Source organism: Lutjanus erythropterus, chromosome 2, assembly GCF_056507025.1.
Source record: "Lutjanus erythropterus isolate fLutEry1 chromosome 2, fLutEry1.hap2, whole genome shotgun sequence".
Lineage (NCBI taxonomy): Eukaryota > Metazoa > Chordata > Actinopteri > Lutjaniformes > Lutjanidae > Lutjanus > Lutjanus erythropterus.
This window is the reverse complement of record NC_139318.1, coordinates 37,862,216-37,884,470: the sequence shown is the minus strand read 5'-3', so window position 1 is coordinate 37,884,470 and position 22,255 is coordinate 37,862,216. Positions and strand designations below refer to the sequence as shown.

The 22,255-nt window shown below is 38.4% G+C and overlaps 1 protein-coding gene and 1 long non-coding RNA gene across 3 annotated transcripts in view; one reads left to right on the top strand and one right to left on the bottom strand.

Moving 5' to 3' along the window:
- The window catches only part of LOC146332082 (plexin-A2-like), a 127,192-nt gene extending 122,727 nt beyond the window's left edge, over positions 1 to 4,465 (top strand). The window contains exons 29-32 of the mRNA XM_084738945.1: positions 31 to 200; positions 619 to 831; positions 2,089 to 2,239; positions 3,332 to 4,465. Coding sequence (XP_084595071.1) covers positions 31 to 200; positions 619 to 831; positions 2,089 to 2,239; positions 3,332 to 3,427 — 630 coding nt within the window. The 3' untranslated portion in view covers positions 3,428 to 4,465. The remainder of the gene's footprint in view (positions 1 to 30; positions 201 to 618; positions 832 to 2,088; positions 2,240 to 3,331) is intronic.
- LOC146332080 (uncharacterized) overlaps positions 1 to 22,255 on the bottom strand; it is a 156,832-nt gene that overhangs the window by 100,122 nt on the left and 34,455 nt on the right. The window lies entirely within an intron of this gene.

The following is a 22,255-nucleotide window of genomic DNA, read 5'->3' as shown; positions in this document are numbered from 1 at the left end:
AGTTTTAACTCTGTGCTTTGTTTTCTGTAGGGTACGCTGCAGAAGTTTGTGGACGACCTGTTTGAGACCCTGTTCAGCACTGTGTGTCGAGGCACCGCCCTGCCTCTAGCAATCAAATACATGTTTGACTTCCTGGACGAGCAGGCCGACCGGCACGGCATCCACGACATGGACGTTCGCCACACCTGGAAGAGCAACTGGTGAGGAAGAGAGGACACCTGACAAGTCACCTTCAGTTTAAAGCCAGTTTACTTTTTTGACAAATGCTCTTAACAATGTGGAAATTCTTTTTCAGATTTCACTCATCGTTTACAGTGTTAGTCAATATTAGGATGCACCCTAATCTCATTTTATCGTATTCGCTTGTATTTCGTAGAGTTGTAGCTGTTTTATGCTGCTATTTGACAAACTTCTTAACTTTTATTCTCTTGCAAAAGTCTCAGCAACTTTTAATGACTCTTCCAAACTCCATCAACATTTTGTTTTCAATACTGAGGTCTATTTGAAAAGCCAACTGATCAGAGGAAAACCACAAACATTTAATACACATCATGTAAAATGAGTTTTATTTTGCACACAAATCTTAATCTCTCTTTGTCTCTACTCTTCTATCTGTAGCCTGCCTCTGCGCTTCTGGGTAAATGTGATCAAGAATCCCCAGTTTGTGTTCGACATCCATAAAAGCAGCATCACAGACGCCTGTCTGTCTGTGGTGGCCCAAACCTTTATGGACTCTTGCTCAACCTCTGAACACCGTCTGGGCAAAGACTCACCCTCCACCAAACTACTGTATGCCAAGGACATCCCGCATTACAAAAGCTGGGTAGAAAGGTGTGTATTTTTGCTTGTGTGTGTGTGTGTGTGTGTGTGTGTACACGAAAGACTAATGCGCTTCAGAAGGACAGAAAGGACAAAAAGATGTTCAACCCAACTCAAAATGGTTGAGATGTGCTGGTTTAAAGTACATAATGTCAGAAAAATGTCAGAAAAAGCTGTCTGATAGCAAGGTAAAGTGGTCAAAATATTCTAAATACAGTGTACACATGTTTTTTTTTGGGTCGGAAAGTTAGAATTTCCATTTGTTTTCATTATAAATAAGATTTGGTTTATGTAGGATTAGAATTGTCAAGTGTAAGGTTACTGTCAGTGCTGCCTTGAAATTGGTTTAAGGAGAAAGTTAAGGCTTGATGTTGGACACTGGATAAAATGAGAATCATGCTTTTCTCACTCAACTGTCTCTATGAGGGGTTGTCAGGTATTGTGATACAGTGATTATCGAGTCATACTGTGTTTTGTAGCCTTGACAGGTTCATCATATTGTATTTTCTGTAATTTAAATACTCAGCTATGTCAGAACATTGGCTGCTATTTATGTACCAGGTTTTATCTGAACTGGTGGATTTTTTTCATTTTCTGTCTCTCAAAGTTCTCAATTTTGTCTCAGTTTCTTCTTGTTGGTCTGAAGTTTTATCTGTTTCCATGTTACTTTTCTGTATCAATAGAGCAATGGATTCTCCCCCATTGTTGATGCCTCTTTAGGGACAAATTTGTTTTGGTGCATCAGATCTCCCTGCTAATGCAATTAAATCAAGTCAGTTTTATTTACTTTATAAGTCCCCAAATCAAAAGAGAAGTTATCTCAGGGCACTTTTCATATTAAAGCAGGTCTAGACCGTACTCTTCATAGGCAGAATCCTTGTGTATACATCGAGATTCATGGAGTTATGACTGCAAATGTTGATGCAATTAATCATGCAGCCCTAATTTACATAGAGAGTGACAGAATGAGTATGTAGTCAAGCGAAAGTTTTTATAAGTACAGTCATATGAGGCTGTGCGTTTACTTATTAAAAAAAAAAACAGTATGCTGGTGTGGTTTGAAGTCACTCTGACTAAATAAGTGAACCTGTGAGTGACATGTTTCCTTATTTTCCTGCCAAAACACCTCAGATTTACTGACACCTTTAACATTTGATATTCTTTGAGTTTTCACAGCAAAAGACTGAATCCAAGTGAGGAGAAAAACTCTGGTATGCATGGCTGTGCCCTCGACTCTGACAGAATGTGTGTGTGTGTGTCTGCTCTCAGGTACTACGCTGACATCAACCGCCTGCCTGCCATCAGTGATCAGGATATGAATGCCTATCTGGCTGAACAGGCCCGCCTTCACTCCAGTGAGTTCAACATGCTCAGTGCCCTCCATGAGATCTACGCTTACGTCAGCAAGTACAGCCAAGAGGTGAGGCCCCGTCAACACACTGGAACGGTGTAGAAATGTGCTGCAGAGGTCCTGCCGGTGTGGTTAGCCCACTGCAGATGCCATTTTTTTATATTAAAGCAGCTATAATCCATATTCTTATGTTAACAAAGGAGACACCAGACTCTGCAGCAAAGTGTTTTATTAGAAACAGCTGCATGCTGGTAGCTCTGTTCAGCTCTGATAAATGCTCTGACCACGGTGGAACTTTTCAGCCACTGTAGCACCAGATAATTCTTTTAGGAGTTAGTGGAGGCCGAGCTAAAAGTTGAGTATTAGGAGTATGGACTTAAATTAATCGTGTGGACTTTTAATGAATGCAGATGATGCTCCGTGTCTGCTGGGTGTTTAGATAGCAACATGTTCTCATACCTAAATGATAGAATAGGTTGTCTCCTGAAAATACATATGGCTGCTAGTCATGTAACTGCATACATGACTGTTGGAACAACAGACGTGCTGGACCTTCGTTGTCACGTGGTTACTGTTGTTAACGGTTGTCGTTTAGTTAGGTTTAGGCACCAAAACTACTTGATAAAGTTTAGCAAAAGATTGTGGTTTGGGTTGAAATTTTGTGATGATTCTGATAATACAGCAGAAAGAGGGAATGTCATCATTTGAAAATGATTATGGTATGATATTTGCGGTCTGCACCAAACAAAGATGTTTTCTTAAGTGTAAAATATGATGTGTAGGTCAGCACGTCTGCCACGGGACAATATTTGATTTAAAATGGTATTTTGACGGTTCTCCTACTCGCTTGAAAGTCTAGAGTGAAACGAGGGGTTCGCAAAACCGCAAACTCATGGTTAAATACTACTAAATCCTGCACACTGCTCCTTTAATTCTACATAACCCGCAAAAAGAATCCAGAAACGTAAATTCAATCTAATACAGTTAAATGTGCAATATATTTACAGTAACCATCACTGTACAAATAGTAATGCAAGCTGGTGTTGTCTGTTGTGTATTTGTTAGTTTCACAATGTATGTAATACATATTTATGATTCCCACAGCTGACTCGCTGGTTTCACAGTTTGTACTCATGCACGTGTTTGTGTGTGTGTGTTTAGGTTATCGAGGCACTGGAGCAGGACGAACAGGCCCAGAAGCAGAAGCTGGCGTATAAAGTGGAGCAGATCATCTCAGCCATGTCTGCAGAGAGCTGAGACACAAACACACCTACATACATACACACACAAACACATGTAGTACACACACACACACTATAAACACAGAAACATACTAAAATAGAGGAGATATAAACCCAACTGCAACACACGTGGCACTCAGATGTGCATGTGAAATACAGTCATGCATAAGCCCTGATATAAATACACACACACACACACAATGAAGACTTAATGGACCTACTGTATAAACAAACCAACAATACATACACAAAGAGATACATACACATGCATACATTTGTACATACACAAACCACTGCACACGTCAAACAGCAGATCGTCCCAAAGCACGACTTTTGAATCCAATGTCATTGTTTTTTTGTTTTTTTTTTCGAAGAAACTCCAACAGGAAAACATCCAACTTCTAAAAAGGCCCCTGAAGGGAGAAAGACAGAGGGGGAGAAAGAAAGAGGATTTGGGCCATCACAGTTGTTGAATTTGCAGCCAATTCTTTTCCGCTGGGTAATGGTTTGTCTTTGTAGTGGGTGCTTACACTAACTGTGTGTGTGTGGCGCGGCTGGAGCTCGGAGGAGAACAGCACTTAATAAAGAATGACTCAACTTGAAAAGTCACTCGAGGAGCTCAACAAAGACAGGAGCCAATTTAATGGGACGGCACATGTGGTGAGACAAGACTCGGAGTACTTTTTCTATGTCAAAGATGAAGGACACTTACTCGCACTACATATCGCCGGCTTGGAGTGACATCGCCATTTGAGGCCACGCGGAGCAGAGACGCGTAACCGTGCATCGCTAAGCCTTTTTCCTGTTGCCTTTTAAAGGCTTAAAAAAAAGAGAATACTAAAGACTCTGCTGTCATGACTTTTCATTTCCCCATTTGAAGCTCCCTGCCATAAGTTATTTTGTGTTTAATGAAGATTATCTGACTCTGCTAGGGATACACAAAATTTGCCACTAACAAGGTAAGGGTTTTTAAAGGGATAGCCCAGATTATTTGAAGCGGGGTTATATGAGGTACTTATCAATAGTCAGTGTATTAACTACAGCGTTGGCGATAAGGGCTAATGGTTATATTAATTTTTGTTTAATCTAGACCATTTTCTCGATGAATTGATTAGTTATTTAGCCTGTAAGATGTCAGAAAATTCTGAAAAATGTTGATCAAAGCCCATGATGATGTCTTCAAATGTCATGCTTTGCCCACAACCCAAATATTCTCAATTTACTGTCATAGAGGGAAGTGAAGAAACCAGAAAATATTCACAATCACTCACTTCACCTTGCAGAACACAGTTGTTGCTGCACTTGTGCTGTCTCAATCTCTAGATTTGTTTCTGTTATTGTGTGACTTTGCTGTTTTAATTGGTTAGTTCGGATTCACACAGTAACACAAACAAACTAACAGATCAAGGCAAGGTGAAATTACTGATTTCACCTATGGAGTCTGGTTGGTCTGGCAAATATAACCGCAGTTTCCTGTCGGGAATGGTTGTTCAGCAAAGCAAAGTGGTTAAAATATCCTAAGTATAGTTTACAGGTACACTGCTATTATTATTATTTTTTCTTTAATGCCTAAAATACCTTTTGTTGCTGACCAAGTCCACCACAGTGCACTGCTTAGCTTCCTGCACTACTGCTCCTGCTGCTTCTCCAAACTGGGGGTGTGCCGACTACCATCTACTGCAGTTAATACACTGACTAAAAGTACCTCATACGACCCCATTTCAAAACATCTGAACTATCCCTTTAATAATACAACAGTGAGAAGGCATTACCTTCAAATGTGAAATAAATGTAGAGATATTTCCAGACCCAATCCCTGGCTTTTGTGCCAAATATAATGTCTCATGTTTCATTCATGTTAAATGCTCCTGTAGAAGTGATTAATAATACATGTCATTGTACGGAAAAGATCCCATTTGAGATAGGAAATTTTGTACAGTGATGATCTATAGACCACCAATTCAACCATTCAAAGATAAGTGGAGACCAAATTGAACTGTAGCAGAAAGCATGATTAATGATGCTATAAGTCTGATCGTGGATGAGATTAGCCTAACCCTGGCCAACAGTCCCGCCCCCCACCCCCCCTCTTCCACCCTCCCTGTCTCATCAGTCATTGTTTACATTTAAGCGTGATACTTGAAATGCACCGAGTGTACGAGATATTAGGAACACCTGCTGCTCCTGTGAACTAATCTGCTCAGATTAAGTTAGATGAAGGCTCTGATGCCTTATTGATTTTCCCAATAAATCCACTTTGAACGTAACCTGGAAATTAAACGCAGGAAACAGCTGGGGGGAATTTCAAACCCTGGAGACATTTGAGCTGTGAGTCTGCAGCTCACTTTAAAGTAGGTGTTCCTAATATTTCGTACGCAGAGTGGATATATGATTAACGATATGTGCTTGGACCAGCTGTTGGTCCTTGTAAAGTTCATTCTTTAAACATCTGTTTGTTGCTTCACAGCGCTTTCTATCTTCGCTTTACATACTGACTGTCCATGCTTCAGCATACGATTCACAAGTTTTAATTTTGCGTTCAAATGTACATTTTACCTGACTGCTTGTTGTCTCCTTGCTGCTGTATTTATAGAGTGCCATATCTAAACTTTAAACTGATTATCATGATGAAATATTCAGCCTGAGGCATCGCATTAATTCAGGGTTTTAGTTTTGATAGTTTGTGTTTCACCCACTGCAGTGGTGAAAGACAAACTTCTTTCTGTGCTTGAGGCTGTTTCATCGCTCCAAATACTGTAACGGTCACCACGACTGTCCATCAGTGTTATTCTGGAGCGCTGCTCTCTATTTTTTTTTACCATTTCAGTATCAGTGGGGTTCATGTACTCCCCACAGGACCTTGACTCATGCTAATCTAGAAGATAAAATAAGATAAATAATAATAATTAAATTTCCTGTTAAGTGTTGAAATATGACAGAGATCTCATCTGTTTCATGTGTGGTTTGATGATGATAATTTATAAATGTGTTGTGCAATAAACTGTCAGACGTTTAAACTGTAATGTTTTTTAAACTATATATTATTGTATAAATATTGTACATAAAAAACACTCCTATTTTGCAAGCAAAAGATTCACTTTGTACTGTTGTTATACATTAAATGCGCAGCTGATGAAAATGATTTTTGCCTGGTTTCTTTTACTGTGATGCTAGACTGAAAAAAAGACATCCAAAATACTGAACTAAAGGGACAGTTCACTCCAAAATCAAAAATGCATATTTTTGCGGTTATCTGTTGCAATTTGTCCATCTAGATTGTTTCAGTAGATTGCAGAGTTTTAGAGATATCAACCACAGAGATGTGGCAAAAAAAAATGCTCAGGTTACAGCTCAGCTGAGGAGGAAGTCAGAAATGTTAATATTCCACACTGTCATGAGCCTCTTATCCAGGAATAGATGACCCTCTGTGTGGTGATATGGTTGGCAGTTTATTCTGGTTGAAAGAAAAGAAAAAAAGAGTTCCTACTAGGGATGAGCAAATAAAGCATTATCTGTATCTGTTCAGTGAAATAAATTATCTGTATCTGTATCCATACTCAGATTTGGCAGGGTTTAAACCAATTATGGGTGGTGCTAAAAAAGGAATGGGGCACAACTAATTGGAAGCTGTTCATTTAAGCCCGAAATTGATATGGGTTGATTAAAAGTTCCTATATTTATTATTTTTAGAAAACTATTTACAGAACAGACTCAGAAATGAGCTTCAGATCGATGTTTTTGACACTGATAGAAGCTGAAACAAGTATCTGGTACGGATAACATATTTCTTCCAAATTACAGTATCATGTCATGATATCTGTACTCGTGATGAAAGAAAATTCTCATTGGGCAGCTAACTGCATGTGCTCTGCTCATTGATTCACTGAAGCTCAGATCTGAAAGCTCAATTCTCAGGCTGTTTATTAAATAAATAAGAAATAATAACTTCTGATCTATAAATTTCAGGCTTAAGTTAAAAACTTCCAGTTAGTCCAGCCTACTTCCCATTTAAGCATCACCCATGTCCAATTTACCCCCCATCCATTCCAAAAATGGATACTGACAGAAATTACTCTGATGACACCCGTACTCATAAAAAGTGCATTATCCATAACAGAAATACTGGGAACCCTTACACTTGTTTTTGGTGCTTTGAGCAGCACAAGGTGAGTGTCATCTAGCTCTGTTATATTTGAGAGATGGCAGACATTTCTACGGCTGATATCTCCATAACTCAGCAACTCACACAAAAATCTAAAGTTGACAGATAAATAGTGTCACAGGTAAGATGAAAAACACACTGAAGCCCTGGACAATAAAAAATTGTGTGTACTCGACATCCATATGGAAAATAGATTTCCATTTCAGATTGTACAGCTTTGACCTATAATGCTGCATTATACAGAGCTGATTGTCCAAAGCAACATTTCATTTGTCATAATTCATGACCACTGAGATTCTATGTTTTGTATTTTTCAGACAAAATATCTGCTGCTGTAGGAGGTGAGGTCATTTTAAAGCCAATCCGAACTCACACATATAGCTGGATAATCTAGTTTTATTACGTTAGAGGCCCACTTGCACGCTAATTCGATTGTTAAACTATTATTGGGTTTTCGTGGGAGGGTTATAAATGCAAGACGATGATGTCAGGAGATCAATTGAAATCCCTGGGGTACATCTATCACTCAGGCTTTGTACTCAGAAATTAGCATAATTGTTTGCTACATACATAAATGATGTTAGCCCACCACTGACATCTCCACATATTAAAGGTAAAGTGGGTGGAAAACAAGCAGTGTTCCAGCTTTCTATCGATGAGACATTCATTATCTAACAAAACAATGACCTCGTATATTTATAGCATAACTAATACTACAACATTAATATATATCATTAAACAGTGAAAGCCCTTAACATATCTGTAGTATTATTATTAGGGGTCCAAGCAGCTCGCTGTGGACCCTTATTGTTTTTGTTCTGATACTTTCTTTTTTTTTCTTATTTTTCAAATTTCTCTGCTGAAAGTGTAACTGTAAGATGAGAACACACCAAAATTGGCAGGTAGGCTGCAAATCCCACTCACCATTCAGACAACAAAAATGACACTCATTGACCTCAAGGTGGCACTCTGACGATCCATTTAACGTTTCTGCAATTATCCTGAAAATAGCTTAGCCGAGACTCAAAATTCTTTTTACTATTTTAATTGTTTAATTCATCCACATATTTTCTCAATTAGTCTTCTGCTTTAGAAATGTCAACTTTAATTACTTTTTCTGAGTTTATCAAAATTCTATTTTTGCAAACTCGTCTTAGACCATTGGATCAGTCGTCCTGAAAATGATTGAGCATCATCTGCAGACATTGTTGATCTAAAGTTCTCAAAGGAATTTTGTTTCGTCAGTCTGTTTGGATTTTAACAGCCAATCAGTTTTAATCAAAACAGTTCATTTTCAAGAATTTGTAATAACTCGTGAACGGATTGAGATATCAATGTGAAAACTGAGACATGTTCAGGAGTGTCCACTAAGATTGGTCAAGGGTTCAAATCCCCATGTGTCCAAGTCTCACTTGCCAACAATGTGACAACCTCTGCATGGCTGTGTCTCATGTGTCTCATCAATGCTTGTTTCTTACAAGCAGCCAAATACTCGCAGTCTGTTTTGACTCCCATCATTGCAGCTTGTGGCTATATTTAATAATTATTTAAGTTAAAGTTATAAATGAGAAACTTTAAGCTTTATTTTTTACTTTCAAAACTGAGAGAAAACTTTTTAGAGTGAAATGAGCATGAAAATGTCATGTCAAAAAGGTGCTAAATGTAAACTTTTAAATGGATAGTTCAGTAACCTGATGTGGGGTTGTACGAGGTACTTATTGATAGTGTGTTACTTAGATTAGATGCCCATTGTAATCAACGCTCTGCTGTGGACAGGGTCAGCAACAAAAGGTATTTTAACCACCCAAAAAAGGTCAACCTAAAAACAAAACAAACCAAACAAAAATATCAATACCAGTTTAAGTCTACACTATATTTAGAATATCTTCAACGCTTTACTTTGCTGTCAGACAGCCTTTTCTGATGGGAAATCACTGTTAAACAGTATAAGCCAAATATCGCTCTCTCCAAACCACTCCTTAAGCGAAATTGGTAATTTTACTTTGCCGAACACAAAAGTTGCTGGTCTATTGCCTCATTCTGTTAGTTTGTTTGCGTTATTGTGTGACTCGGCAAATCCTAACTATCCTTTTAAAACAAGTCACACAATAACATAAAGTTACAGACTGAGGCAGTGGTAGACCACTGACTCCCATTTTCTGCGAGGTAAAATGATCAGTTTCGCCCATGAAGTTGGTTGTTTGGAGGAAGAAATATTTGGCTAATATAACGGCAGTTTTCCCATTGGACAAGGCAGCGGTGAAAATATTCTAAATATAGTGTAAACTTACACCGGTGTTGATTTTTTTTTTTTTTGCGAATCTTTTTGAAGTTCTGATGTTTTGTTGCTGACCCGTCCACAACAGTCCATTCCTTAGCTTCTGTGCTGGTATTCCCCTCTGTGCTTCTCCAAACGGGGTGCATGCCAAACATCATCTACTGTACTGACTATTGTAACAGTACCTCATTCAACCCACATCAAATAATCTAAACTGTGCTTTTAACATTAATTACCCACAAATTTTGGGACATTATAGTGAAGTATGTTTACTTTAAAGAATAAGATCATTTTTATGAAAGTTCCATGCGATCTAAATTTAGCAGTGTGCTACCAGGTTGGGTTTATGTGTCCATCTGTTGTATTGCTTTGCAGAACTGCACAGGAAGAGGGCGTTGTATTTCCAGAACAAACAGACAAAGCTTTTCTTAATCTGGACTCGGCAAGAGAAACGCAGATGGAACAATCACTTCCAGCTTGTTTTATCTTCCTCAAAAACGAAATGTACAGATAGTTGTACAATAAATAAAAGGTGTTCAATGTCCCCTTAATCATGTCAGTCATTTTTACTATGATGCCAACTGTGTATTGCAAGCATACTGATGCTGACAAATGCAGCATGTAGTAACATTCAAACACTCTGTCAGGCGAGAGCAGCACAAAGAGGAGCTGAGCTTGTAAAACAATTAAATATCCTGGAGAAAATAACTAAACCATGTGACGAAGAATGGTTTGCCCCACTGTCATCCTGTGACAGCATTTGGTGTGGCATGTGAGCAGCATATAGGGGCTCCGAAGCACTTGCCATAAGGAGCCAGAATTCATTATTCATGTTTAACCCTCGGGGCTCTGGGCAAGCCGAGCAGAGGGGAGGAGAAGGCGGGAGGGGGGGGCGGAGAAGGAGGGTTGTATGAACATCCAGGCCTCCCAGCCCGTACCTGTCAGATCCAGGTGGGGGTGTCATCGGCATATCGAAGGGTCCTCTGTACACCTGCCAGGCTCCAACCCCTCATCTTTCCTCACTTCTCTCTTTGCTTGTCAGAATGTCTGCACTCAGCAGCCGGCAATTCCTCCTCACTTACTATAAACACACACACACACACACACACACACACACACACACAAACACAGATGCGCAGAGGTGGATCATTAGGACTCAAACCTCCTCTACTGACAGCTGAGCAAGCCGCAGGATAGCTTTGTGATAGACTGTGTGGTTGGATGGTAGCAGACAGGTTTATGGAGTTACTACAGCCATTAGAAAACCATTATTCTTCAGTCAAACCCTGACAGTTGTCATAATATCTCATTCTGCTTTCACTCATGATTGATGCAACTACATTAAATATGAGGCGTGAAGTAAAAGAACAGCGCAAAGCTTAATTTTTGCCAAATCAATGGCCGCACAATGCAAGATATAAATATATAGATTTGCAGCTTCTCCTGCTGCCCAGAACATTTCATTCATGGGAAAAATGGACCTTCCGCACAGACTTTAGATCTTGAAGAATAATTCACACTCTGGCTGTAACTGTGGGAGCAAAGCTGAATGGAAAAGGCCTTGGACTTGCACTCACACCTTGAGAAACCCAGCAGAGCGTGTGTTAATAATCAATGGACTAGGCTCTGCTTCAATGTCCTCAACCTCAGAATGGGATGGAGAGCTAGCTGGTTATTATACCGTTTTATGCATTAAATAAAGATACCATTTCTTCATAGATTTGTTCATAGAAACAGGTTGACAGGGGTGGAAAGAGGAAGAAAATCTGTAGTCAAGTACTGTTACATTACTGAAATATCACTCAATTAGTATAACTACTATAAGTATTCTTCTAAGTAACTACTCAGAGCATTAGTTAGTTTAATGTTTGCATTATCAATAGCGGGGATTCAATCAAAAAAGGGTTTATGTTTCTTCAAATCTTCAGTCTAAATTACTCCCAACTCCTATTCTGTTCTGGTCAGTGGTCATGGCCTTACTGACTACAAAAATGCAGATTAAAGTGTGGATATGAATTCAAATTATAAGCCTACTCACTACTCAATATTGATTTTAAAGTAACTAAAGTAGATTACACAGCGTAATGAATACCTAAATAAGAGTAACATTACAGACTAAAAACATGCTCATAAAAGTACCCAAACACATGACTTAATTACAGAAACTGGAGTAGTTGTAATTAATTACTTCCCTTCTTGATGACAGGAACATTTATACAATACATTTGTGCTGGAACATTTATTAAAAGGTGCACTAAGTGATTCTGGAGAAAAACAGGTGATTCTTGAGCCTCATTCTCAGGCTGTCAAATTAGTGTCACTTTGGACAATCACAGGTCAGGTAGTTTGAAGATGACTCAACAATCAACCATCTTCAAATCACCAATCCAAAGTCCCCCATCACAGGCTAGATTCCTTAAAGCCTGAAAACCGAGCCAAGAGGAAGAGCAGAAGTCTATTTTTCTCTCTACTTGAATTGCATTATACTTAAAAGACTATTATGGAACTTTTGACCGATGATGCAAAAGAATAAACTGCCTACACCAACTTTAGAGGTCCAGTGTGTAAAATTTATAGGAGTTTATTGGCAGAATATGACAGAAATGGAATATAATATTCATAAGTATGTTTTCATTAGTGTGTAATAACCTGAAAATAAGACCTGTATTTTGTTACCTTAAATTAAGCCCTTAACACTAGAACAGCCAAGGTGGTCATTTTTACTGATTTCAAATTTATGAACAATAAATTTGTTAAACAATATAATGCTGCTGGTATATTTTACACAAGTTACACAAAAGGCAAAGAAAATTTGACAATTTTTACATATTTCAGCCATAGCCGGTCAAACAAATTACCACTGTTTGTCACTTTTTGCACAGTTGGAGATGCATCTTGCCTACTTGCTTAGAAACTATCCTCGTCTCACCAAAATTTCTCAAGTGGTCTCAATTTCCAATTTTCTAACATTAAAATACAAATAATTAATTAATGAGACTCATTTAAAAATAAAGTAGCAGAGACCAGGGATGGCTGTGGCACTTTCTGTCGCAGTGCCTATAAATCACTGAAGTTTTGTGTTAAAGCTCTCAAGTTTTTAAACAAAGTATTCTTACATATTACAAACAGAAATATTTCCTATATTTTTGGTTTTATTTTTGTACTCGTTTCCAGCCTTTTCCCATAGACTATGATTGTTTTTTGAGATGGCTCCAGGTGGAAAATTGTTATTATTTAAGTTAAAGTATCATGTTTATAATCTTATAAAATACATTTTCTCGTTTCTCATTCCAAGTAATTCTTGATTAATCTAAAATGTGAATCAGATCACTGATGGTTGTAATCTTACAGAAAAATACTTCTGTAAATATATGCAATCATGGACGCTTATGGCCATTTTTATTATCTCCGCCATGTTGCACCTCCATATTTCTACAGTATCCCAGAACAGAAAAATATATATATATAGGCTGATGACTTATGTTTTGCACAAATTTCGTGGCACCTGTAGGTTTTCCAACACAATTGGAGGGAAAGAGGGAGACAACATGTTAACAACCTGCAAGTTCACCGCTAGATGCCACTTAAGTCTAAGCAGTGGTCTTTTAAGCAAAAATTCCACGCATTAATTAAAGACATTACTGATTAATCATCAGTCATCAGTCAAGATAAAAATCCATATTCACCAATTTGATTCTTCCAAATGTTAGGATCACTGAAAACAACTTGGGAACCTTTTGCTGTCAACAAATTAATTAACTTGAAAACAAAATATCATCAGAGTCATTGATAATGAAAACAATAGTTGCAAACATTAAATACAGCAGTACTACATTAACTACTTCCTCATTTAAATGCACAATATGAAAACTCTGCCACTAGGGGGTCTCTCTCACATTAAAACAATAACAAAAGACATAGTTTGATGACATCTGAAGTAGCGTGGGATCATGGGAGTTGTTTTCTTCACTGTTAAACAACCATCATGGCAGATGAGAAGTACTTAACATGACTCGAAAAGAAATCATGTTCATGGACGAGGTATGTATAAGTACTATTCACATCACATTTAGTCGCATTCAGAGTTCCCTCTGGAAGAAACACACCAATACCATGAATAAACATTTGGGATAATATAAGTACACACCTCAAAGTATATAGGATAGGTCTAACATCTTCATGCAGAAATATATCATATACTGTTAGCGCTTTAGGTTTATATACGATCTATTTTTGCTGAAATTTTGTCAGAGAGGTATTGCCAAAGGCAGTGGCAATTTCAGATAAGATACAAAATATCCCCACAGGAAAGTTGTTTGTGTGCTCTGTCCTGCAGCTCCACAGAAGAAAGACTTCTCGAGGCTGTAAACTCTGTTGTTGTGCAGAATTGCAACATAACTGCACAGACAAAGACGTACATCTTCTTTTTATATATAATATACAAGTGTTTTTCCTTAATGGGTTGTGGTTCCTTTCAGCTGTGAAGAAACCCAGCAGCCGCTGTCAGTAGATATAAATACAAATTTTACCTTTTTTCCCTCCCATAATGTACACTCACTCTACTGTACAATCAAGCATCAAATTCCCAGAAGCACCGCTGGAACGCAGCCTTGAGGCAGTTGAGGTCTGCGAGCATCAGTCTCCCGCTGCTTTAATTAAATGCACACTGCATTATCAGAGTGAACACAATCACACAGGCACTGATATGTTTGTTCTTGCCAAGGACAAAAGACAGCTGTCCAAACCAGGCAAAAAAATCCCCGGTGACTGTATAGAAAAATAAAATCCCAAATGACCAGAGCCCAGCCTCTATCAGTAACAACTTGTTTCAGGATTTATTGGATGAGCTAATCCATGACGGCATTTTATTTCCTCAATTTGCTGTAGCAATTTCTCTTTTGTCCACTAGCAACAACATGTGCAGACTCTGGTTGTAACTGCATCCATTACTCACTACAGAAAACCAACAGCTGGATTCTTGAAATACGTGCGGGTAAAAATAATTTCAGATCCACACAAATATACAGTAAGCAGCTGGAAATGAAGAGTTTAATGATGCACTGATGAAGCTTAATGTCCAGGAGGTAGATCTGAACAGCAGTACCAGTCTGTTGGTGCCATCTTCTGGACAAAGTTGTTATCACAAGCTTGACTTGAAAACAGAGTGAATACTCTTCATTCATTCACTGCTTACACCAATTTGAGCACAAAGCTGGAGGAGAGAGAGAGGATGATCATGTGAGAGGCTGTGAAAATGTGATTCAGGAGGAGGGCAAAGGGTAAGCATGTGTCAGGGACAGAAAGTGTTTCAGCTCTGCTGCCTGAGGGTGTGTGTGTCTGTGTTTGTGTGACTGGCGGGTTTTCAACAGAGATAAAAAATACTTCATTACTGTGCTTCAGTTAAGTTTTCAGGTATCTGTACTTTACTTGAGTATTTATTTTTCATTATTTATCACATTAAACCAATGTTGTATTCTTTTAACCCTATATTCATTGGTGGTGCAACACTTGTGCCTTCAAAGCATCAAGTCGATTGAATATAGGCATATAATAAATTATGAAATATGTTTCTACATCCTCATACTGTACTTTTTGTCTCTCTCTATTTTTTTCTAAACAAAATAAGTTTTATGAAGTGGACACCAACACTATGAGGTGAGGTTCATGAGGTTTCTGTGTCATTCTGTTGCTTCCCAGTAGTGTTCCTCATGTATAAAAATTCAAACATTTTTTAATACACAGGTTTTTAGCTCAAAATGCTGTTTTTCCAAGCTATTCTAAAAACACTGTCCCTCATGATGTGACATAGGTTTATGCATGATAACGTTGCTACATAAGCCCTCCTCCTTGGCTCTAGCTAGCCTCCTAGCTGCCGTTAGCTCAGTTAGCTGTGTAGCTAAAGGCCCTAATATGAGTGGAGTCTGGCCAGACCTGCAGCTTGGAGCACCAGGGAAGTGTTTATGTTTACACCACAGGAAACTGAACCGGGCTCAGCAGCCAAACTGGGACCAAGCACAGTGAGAGTGACTGACAAGGACGAAGCTAATATACAACAGCTCCGATCAGGAGTCTGGTTCTGCAGATGATGAACACGGCAGGCTGAGAGCAGAGGAAAGTGACAGGGAGGTTGGACATCAAAGAGGCAGCGGGAGCCACAATATTTTCACATCTACCGCAGTGGATTAAAGATTTATTTTTAATCCAAAGATGGTGGTTGCTGAATAGTGGAGAGACTAACTTTTTGTTGAGTTTTATTTCTTTGCCACTGAGTTTGAAGTGTGTTTTACAGACAAGCACACACTTAATTACAGACAATCAGTGTAAGAATATTTTCTTTCTTGATGTTTTTGTAAGTTTATCTTGTTTTTCAGACAGAAAGCTGCAACATCACCACTTGTACACATCTTCTGGCTGAAACTACAAGAAGGTCTGACTCCTTTCGTGTGTGTGAGGTGAGGCGGGCAGCGGAGAGGAGGGAGGGCATCAGAGCTGTAACATGCATCACTGCTTTTTGTTATGGGTGAGAGCGCGCTTTCATTTGAAAAACCCGGAAAAGAATGGTGATGGAGGGGCTCTTTAAACTGGGGAACACTGGGGAATGATTTGTGATTTGAAAAATTATTTTTAAGAACAATTTACAGTAAAGATATAAAAAATATTCCATCCTTAGAATGTTATAAATATATTAATAGTATAATATATAAGAATAATATAATATTATAATTAAGTACTTGTGTAAAAATGTACTTTGAAAAAAGTATAAAGTACTACTCTGAATCTTACTGCTTTACCTTTGAGAAATATTTTTTCCCTGATTATGAGCAAGTAGAAGAAATACCTCTTTCCGTCACATTGTTGATGACATCATCTGAGCTTTCCTGAATAATGTATTCAGGTGCTTCCCTACTTTCTGCTTCTTACATTTTCAAAACAGGCTTGTCCCTTTAGTTTTAAATTGGGAATTATTGATTATGCATCACTGCACGTTGCCCTTGTCAACATCAGGGCTGATTCTAACTGAAATGAATGGAACAATAACACAGGAAGGATGATTCCTTGGTGTAACCAGCAGTGCCTACTATGCACGACAGATGTAACAAGACAAAAATACTGTACAAGACATAGCAAAATGAAAGAGAAACGAGAAGGAGACTCAACTGCAGAGAAAAGGTGAGGTTCACCTAGTGTTGCACAGAAACCTTTGGTACAAATGTCCATCAGAGGGATAATTTTTAAGTTTATACTAACATGTATACTTATAGTACGTTTCAGAGGCTGTATTTTTTCACTTTTACTTGAGTAAAGAGGATGAATCTGTACTTCTGTGTGTACTTTTCCCACGTCTGGTTCTGAACATCTGCAGAGCCGTGCAATGATCCTGTAGGTCATGACACAGACATACTGAGAACCCAGGACTGTACCCTGAGACTGTGATGGAACCTACACAGGGGCATCACTGACGCACACTTTGTTTTGGGAAGAAGTGACTTCATCACTACAGAACTTCCTTTGTTTCTACTTTCTTTTTCCCTCTTCCCGCTCGCTCAAGGGCAGAGACCTCACCGCTCAGCCCAGAGTGGTAACGGTCAACATTTGCTGCAATTTGAAATGAAATCCCCTCCCACTGCTCCACCTCCTCCTCCTCCTCCCAAACCTTCCCTCACTTTCCCTCCTTCTCAGCTTCCCTCTCCTGCACTCATGAAATCACTTCAAGACAGGCTCCCTCCTACACAGCCAATTGGTGAGCTTTGTGAGATTTACGGCTCCCATTTTCAAAGCTCCATAAAATGCGTATAACACCGTGCATGTGTTTCTGTGATTGTGTGTGTTGTACAAATAAATTAACCAAAATTAAATTAAGAACACCATTTCAATGAGGACTTTTAAAAAAGCATGTCCTCACCATTAATTTAGCCGAGCATGTCAATTGCTTTTTGTCTTTTCCTGAAACCTACGTCAAAACAGAGCCCTCAATCTCTGAAGCAGTACTGTTAATTATGAACGGGTGGCTAAGAAATTCTCTCTCCACAAAAGATCGTCACATTAGGAGAGTCGCTGTTTTACAACTTCCTGTTCAGAACTCAGCCTGGGGCTCTTACAAACAATCCATTGCTACTGAACACTTGCTCTCAGACAGGACAAATAGTGAACACTGCTGCTACCACAAAACATTTTGAAGATTTACATTTTAAACAAAGCCGCAAGCAAAACTCACTGTCTTACATAAGATGCTGAACTTAAGTTTATTAGTAAAACTTTAAGTTCTGTGCATGGAAACTAAAAAAAAACATAAGTCTACTGAGAACATAATCCATGACATATTCTGCTAACAAGCTCTCTAGTTAGTGAAGAGGATCTGCCATTTAAGGTAGCCTAGTGATTCGTTAGCCAAGCCTCAGTGATCTTAGGGGTGTCCAATTAGCAGCTTAAATCTTACATTACCAAAAAATAAGATTTCTTGGATCAAACACCAGTGACCTTTTTCCTAAAAACCCTTCCAAGAAGTGAAATATTATAGTCAGATTCAAGCCAGGCTGTTTGATGTACCTTGACCAGGACAGTTTGGATAGATTTACCCCAGAAAGAAATTAGCAATTAGTGCTCAATGACTTATTTTTAGATTTGCGGTCCTCAAAACATATTCTAGTGATTAGACTATCATATCTTCCGTTAGTTTAGGGAATAGATTAGAATAGATTAGGGAACAGATTAGACTCCAATCTATGAAGAAACTGGTTGCAATTCATACCCATCATAAATCAGTTTCAAAGGCCCAGTGTGAAAGATTTAAGGGATTTATTGGCACGGTGGCAAAATATGACAGAAATATAACATTCATGAGTTTATTTCCATTAGTGTATAATCACCTGAAAATAAGAATCATGTTTTTGCTACCTTAGACTGAGCCCTTTATATCTATAGGGGGTGCAGGTCTTTGGAAGGGAAGGGTGTGGCAAGCAGGACTCAGAGGGTTACAATCTGCAACCTCACCTCTAGATGCCACTAAAAACCTACAAACTCCCATTCCAAAAAAGCTGGGACGGTATATAAGACATAAACAAAACATAATGCAATGATTTGCAAATACTTTGCAAAAAATGCTTAAGTTTATCAGTTCAAACATTCATTCATCACCTTTTCTTTTAACAACACTCAGCGTTTGGGAACTGAGGACACTAATTGTTGAAGTTTTGAAAGCAAAATTATTTTATATTCTTCCTTGATATTAGGGGTGCAACAGATCGCAGTTGAACCGTGTTCCGTACGGATCGCCCTCTACAGTTTGGCATGCGTGTGACCCGCGGACGGATGACAGCATATGTTGCTCAGAAACCTGCATTTACCTTTTCAGCATTTATGGGGCCTTTAAAGATGTGATATTTAGCTATGATGCCATAGGCACTAACTCACCCCCATATCATCACAGATGCTGGCTTTTGAAGTTAAACCTGGTGACAATCTGGATGGTTTAGCCCAAAGGACACCATGTCCACAATTGCTGAAAACAGTCTGAAATGTGGACTCATGGCAGAGTCTTAGTTTGCATTTGAAGATGCAGAGACAAACTGTGTTTACTGACAACGGTTTTCCGAAGTGATCCCAAGCCCACGTAGAAATATCTCTTATACAAACGTGGGTTTTTAATGTGGTGCTGGTCACAGGCATTCACTGATGGTTTTCAGCCTCGCCCCCTACGTGTAGAGACTTATTCAGATTCTCTAAATCTTTTAATGATATTATGGATTGTAGATGGTAAAATCCCTAAATTCCTTGCAATTGTGTGTTGAGACACACTGTTTATTAGACTGTTAATTTGCCGTCACAGTTTTTCACAAAGTGGTGAATCACCCATCCTTGTCTGTGAACAACTGAGCCTTTCAAGGAGGTCCCTCTCCTACTCAATCATTATACTATCACCTGTTATCAGTTAATCTGTTTACCTGTTGAATGTTCCAAACAGGTGTTTTTTGAGTATTCCACAAGTTTTCCAGTCTTTGGTTGCCTCTGTCCCAACTTTTTTGAAACGCATTCCAGGCATCAAATTCAGAATGAGTGTATTGAACATTAACTGTCTTGTATTTAATTGAATGCAGTACAGTGACAAGTCAAAAAGGACTGGCAAATTACTGCATTCTTTTCTTATTTACATTTTACACAACAACCAAACAACAGCGGTCCAACTTTTTTGGAACTGGGTTTTGTACACAGTGGTCCTTTAAATGGTCCATGCTCTCAGATAACAGGTTGTAGCATCATTGTGGTTTGCCCTCAAAACTAATGGCGGACAATAAGCTTTGTCTTGTTGTGTTCAGTTTGAGATCAGAAACAGGTGTGTATGTGTGAATGTCTATGCTTTGACTGAAGAAAGGAAAAGAAAAGAAAAGGAAAAAAAACAGAGCATGCATGCAAGTGAAAAAAAAACTATGTTCACAAAATGTTTGGCACCAGCTCAGGATTTTTGTGGTTGTTTAAGTATAGGGTAAATCTAAAGGGGACTCCTCGTGAGAAAGTAAAAGCACAAAAGAACAACGCTTTTCTTTTGATATCGAAACCGGTCGCCTATATTCTCCTGAGACACTCCGCCGTGCTTTTCAGGCAGCATTTAACACATGCTGCTCTGAGGTGTATACACACAATGCATGGAACTAGTATGTAACACTTGCAAAGTACACACTGCTGTCAGAAATAATCTACAGCACCAGAAGATATATGATGATTGCAATGTACTGTTACTGAAGAAACAGTGCAGCAGCTAAAAGGGAAAAGGAGGCTGTGTTTTCAAACTGCATAACCTGCAACAGATGTGCAGAACAGTCAATATACTATAAACAAATAGGGCCATATGAAGCTGTGCCTATAGGCTTTAAATCACAGGATGCCAGTGGTAGAAATGTTTTCCAGATTGGCTTTCTGTAAGAACTGTGAGGAAGAATGCACTTACTAATGCACGCACTGTCTGTGTTGGTTTCCTGCTCGGTGACACTTAAAACCACAGAACACTGTCACAAAAGAAGTCAGAGATGAGGACGCTGGGTGTCTACTGACAGAGTTCTGACTGTTCTTGCACCCAAAGATTTTTCATTTCCTTCAAGTTACAATAACATAAACTGGAAGAATAAATTTAGAATTGATAAATACACATTTCAAGTGGTGGACAGTAACTAAGTACATTTACTCAAGTATTCTACTAGGGTACAAATATGAGGTACTCTTACTTTATTTGAGTATTTGCATAGTTTTATTATCAGTAGATATTATCAGTCTTGATTTTGCCAATAGACAAAACTGTGAACAAAAAGCAATTTTATGCAACTTTATACTTCTGCTCCATCTGCTCCATCCTCTCACTCACAGTGCTGTCTTTTTCCTCATTGTTTGCCTTGTCATATTCATCCTTTAATGAAAATTTAAAATTGTATGCCCTTTATGTGAATAATTCTTTTCCTTTCGTATTGAAAATGGTATTGAATATTGATATTCTTCAAGGTATTGTATTGAAATATGAAATTCCAGTATCATGACAACACTAACACATCTACAGCAGTAAAATACAACATACACACTGATGCAGAAGTAATAATAATTCAAAAACTTCATATAATTGTAAAACACTGATATGGACCATCTTAGGGCACAATACATACTTTAAGTACATTTTGATGATAATACTCACATACTTTTACTTAAGTAAGCTTTGAATGCAGGACCTTTATTGGAGCATACAGGCGGAAGGCGGGGTCTCTGCTGATATAGACCACACACTTCTGGGAGGTTGTTGGTCATGATTATTTCTGTATTTGAATGCATTGCTTTTTAGGAAAATCTTGCATAGTATATAGTGTAGTATAAGTATTTTTACTTAAGTACAGGAAATGTGCCAAACAAAGTTTGGGAAGGTACAGGTTACCAAACTGTAAGCTGAACAGGTATAAATTTTCATTAGTCCCACTACCAATCAAACTACTTAACAGCAGGAGATGAAATCTGTGTGTGTGTGTGTGTGTGTGTGTGTGTGTGTGTGTGTGTGTGTGTGTGTGTGTGTGTGAAGGAAAGGAAATGTACAATATTTTGGTGTAGGGCATTTGTGCAATATCTTATACATAAGACTTTTTTGCAACTAGACAGATTTAAGGTATTGTGTAATACTCCTTGGTGTATGTTTTCTTTTTTTTTTGCTTTTTTTTTGTGGTGTACGGATCTGGCAATGGTACTGTATGTTAAATGTAGTATGTTGTACATGTGTGTGGTCGTGTCGTCTGTGTTCTCTCAAGTGTCCATGACAAATTTTTCCTAAGGGAGATATTCAGATCCTCAACTTATGTCAAAAAAAAAAATAAGGTACTAAGCCCCAGGCTAGAGTGAAAGAACAAAAGGGTACAAGGAGAAATATACAAAGGAAAAGA